This window comes from Perkinsus marinus (genome assembly GCF_000006405.1).
Source record: "Perkinsus marinus ATCC 50983 genomic scaffold scf_1104296934368, whole genome shotgun sequence".
Classification (NCBI taxonomy): Eukaryota; Perkinsozoa; order Perkinsida; family Perkinsidae; genus Perkinsus; species Perkinsus marinus.
Genome location: NW_003214825.1, coordinates 33,907 through 37,053, shown reverse-complemented (window position 1 = coordinate 37,053; position 3,147 = coordinate 33,907). Strand labels below are relative to the sequence as shown.

The following is a 3,147-nucleotide window of genomic DNA, read 5'->3' as shown; positions in this document are numbered from 1 at the left end:
TCATCCTCCTACTAGTCAATGAGAATGCCTCATTCGCGTTGGCACCAGGATAGCAACCCAGAATCTGATAGGAAGAAAAACACTTCTCGTGTATTGAGGGCACATCCACCACACTTTCTAAAGAATAGCTGCACAACAACGTTGTGCAGTGACGACACGCTCCAAGGAATTCCGGGTACTCATTCCGTTACACATTACGACCACGTGATTTTACAGAGATCGTTGACGATAGGAATCACAAGTTTGCAAGAAAACTTCTCAGAGAGCCACACTCCATAAACGAAGAGCGGCTGATCACTACTCTGTTGATCAAGGTCGTCGTCGAAATACATTCGCTCCTTCTGAATTCCCGATATCTGAGCCGATTCTCAAATTCAACACCTTACGGCAATCAAACTACCTGCCAGCCTTTTTAACGTAACCATACATATCAGTACCATCAGAAGCTTTCGCGATATCATCACCGTGAACTGCGTAATCAATGCGATGCTGAAAAAAAAGGGTCATATTTTTTCACGCAGCGCAACGCGAATTGATGTTACCTCATCCAAGAATTCGACTGTGAGAGGCTTGTAAGGAACGTCATGCACTATGTCGTCCACCCATTTACACGCCCACAACATTGCCTAAAAAATACCACTTCGCGCGACACGAAAAGAATACCTACCTCCTTCTCCTCTTCAGAGCATACAAACTCGCCTCCTTTCACTCGTCGTATTTCCTTGTTAGGGTGAATTCCAGCCACAACTTCAACGTGGACCGTCTGAAGAGCATACATACGGTGTAATCATCCAACGTGATGAGTGCATATACGTAACACACAGACGAGTCAAGATGAACTACTATCGTGAATACAACGAATGAGAATGCTCCACTGCATCGTTCCCATCAAGATGCAAGATCCCCATGCCATGGGACATGGTCTATGCCTAACACTGTTGCGAGACAATGACGTAGTTAGGCCCGACACAAAGCCACAACAGCTAGCGAATCTAACTCTCACGAATGATAGCTAGAATGCCTCCTACAAACTCGTGGATATTTCCTCGTCATTTAGACAAACGATAAGATAGCAATTGTGGGAGGAAGCTCCGCCTCAAGTAGAACAAATGAAAATCCGAGAAACAAGAAGACGGCGAGAAAACAGTGGACAATACGCAAAGTTTCTTACTTCTCCTTCCTCTTTCTTTTCCTCTTCAATTTCACGACCAATGGTAGAAACCTAAGCATAACCGGGAGATCCCAGGTTCAACCCAAACACATGTCACCTACTTGTCTGATGGCGTTGAAGTGACCAGTATGCATCAAATCCCAACATCCACATATCAAAATGCGCATGGTCTTAGGGGGCCGCACAATCGAGCCGCTCCCCTCAGTGGAATTGCCAATTTGATCAGTTTCAACCATATTGATCAAAGTAAGGATTTTCTACCACCACGAATATCTCCACTCAGGAATTGCTAAAACAAGAGGATCGTTAAACACAAACACCTATCACTTGATTACCACTGAGTGTGCAGAAACTAACAAGAAAGTCTCGAAATTTCCTCAATTTGGCAGTTTCGATATTGGATTTCACCACACTGCCACTTAAGCATGCAATGAGATATGAGCATTCTATTGTTGAGCTAGCTAACCCGCTAGTTCACTCTCCACCACGCAATAAGGCCGCCTCCACCCGAGTTCCACATATTGTCGAGACATGCCCGAAGATCCAGGTTCGATTCCCAGTCAAGACATTTCTACGAAATTAACTTTTTGCAATATACAATTACCACCAGAATCGCTTTCATCGAAACTATTGGTTTCTTACACAATATGCCGCTCGCTAGCGTGTGGTAGTGTGTACAAGATTTGATCATTCCTGGTGCTCCGGATCTTCTCCGTGCGAATCATCATATGCCTGTCACTGAACAACCTACGATTCACTTCTGTGTTTCTTCGTTTAACAATTTTCAAGATCGCGCCCCTCCCAGCGTAGAAAAAACGGGCTAGGGTTTCCCTAGTGCATAAATCATGGAAGCTGGAGTGAGAGAGATACGCCTAAGATGCGCTTGCGAAACGACGTGCACATGCGTTCTAGTGCAGCACGCATACTCATCGACATGCACCAAGTTTGAGCCGCTCACACGAACAGTGGGAGGAGGCCAGTTGCTAGCAAACTGTAACCACATGTCTTAGCCTGGCGAATTTCAGTGGCTCTTCCCATGCTAGCCTCAATGGGATTTCCCAATGTCATAGACTATGAATCATAATGTAGATGATAAACTACATCAGTTTCGAAGAAGACGTGCATTACTTTCCCAAATTTGCAAAAGAAACACACTTGGGACCCATTTAACTTTGAGAGATCATGACCCTCAGGATTTGATAACAATGGGAAAATGTTACTAATGTGATGACATTGAAATCAGGGTTGTCTAAATGGGAAATTCAGGAAATTTCCGTTTGCAGTACTCAGTTGAATGGGAGTCGACCATCCATACTATGATCAAGTTGGCGCAACGGAAAACATACTGCAACCGGTACTCCTTGCGGTAGGTCGTCTCTCGAAAGTGCATGCCACGAGCTGGGGTGGCTCTGGAAGGGATACTCCAGGGGATGGTATCGTTTCAGATTGGGTGTCTATTACTGTGTAGTTATTCCCTACGATAGGCATTACTCTCTTGTGTGGACAACAAGAGCGGGGTCCGTCGCTATGCTCCCAAAATGCAGAGGTGCCAAGAGTATACAAATTCTTCTCCGACTGACGCTCGACAACAAGCTGAAATGAAAGTATTAATTGTGTGGTCATGCGTGGTCATACAAGACTCCCCCGCGCTGTGTCGAAGCCAACAACGATCATTACAGCAACACTGAGGTTCCTTTGGACCGGTTCGACGTAAAACCTATTATCTGCTCATGACCGCTCGGTGCTCAGTCGATGCCTCACTCTCAGTCGATGGCATATCTCCACTACGGTGTATTTTGAATTCCGGCTTAACTCCCACCAAGGTAATCTTTCATCCCACACAGAGTGAGTTCCACATGATACATTGCCAGAGTTTAGAGGAGATAGTAGGACTAAGATTTGTGATCCATGAAAGAGGATTCGTGTCAGATCCAAGACAAGTGGTGCTCAGTTTGGCCACCGACACTGCTATCCGG

At 45.4% G+C, this 3,147-nt stretch overlaps 1 protein-coding gene across 1 annotated transcript; it reads right to left on the bottom strand.

Annotated features, from left to right (window-relative positions):
• Nucleotides 1–396: 396 nt before the first annotated feature.
• Nucleotides 397–1,407, bottom strand: Pmar_PMAR022570 (conserved hypothetical protein; the record flags this gene model as incomplete). Its single annotated transcript, XM_002784881.1, has 5 exons — nt 397–489; nt 543–626; nt 668–763; nt 1,172–1,222; nt 1,273–1,407. 5 exons carry the CDS (start codon nt 1,405–1,407, stop codon nt 397–399), a joined length of 459 nt encoding a protein of 152 aa, XP_002784927.1.
• Nucleotides 1,408–3,147: the final 1,740 nt, after the last annotated feature.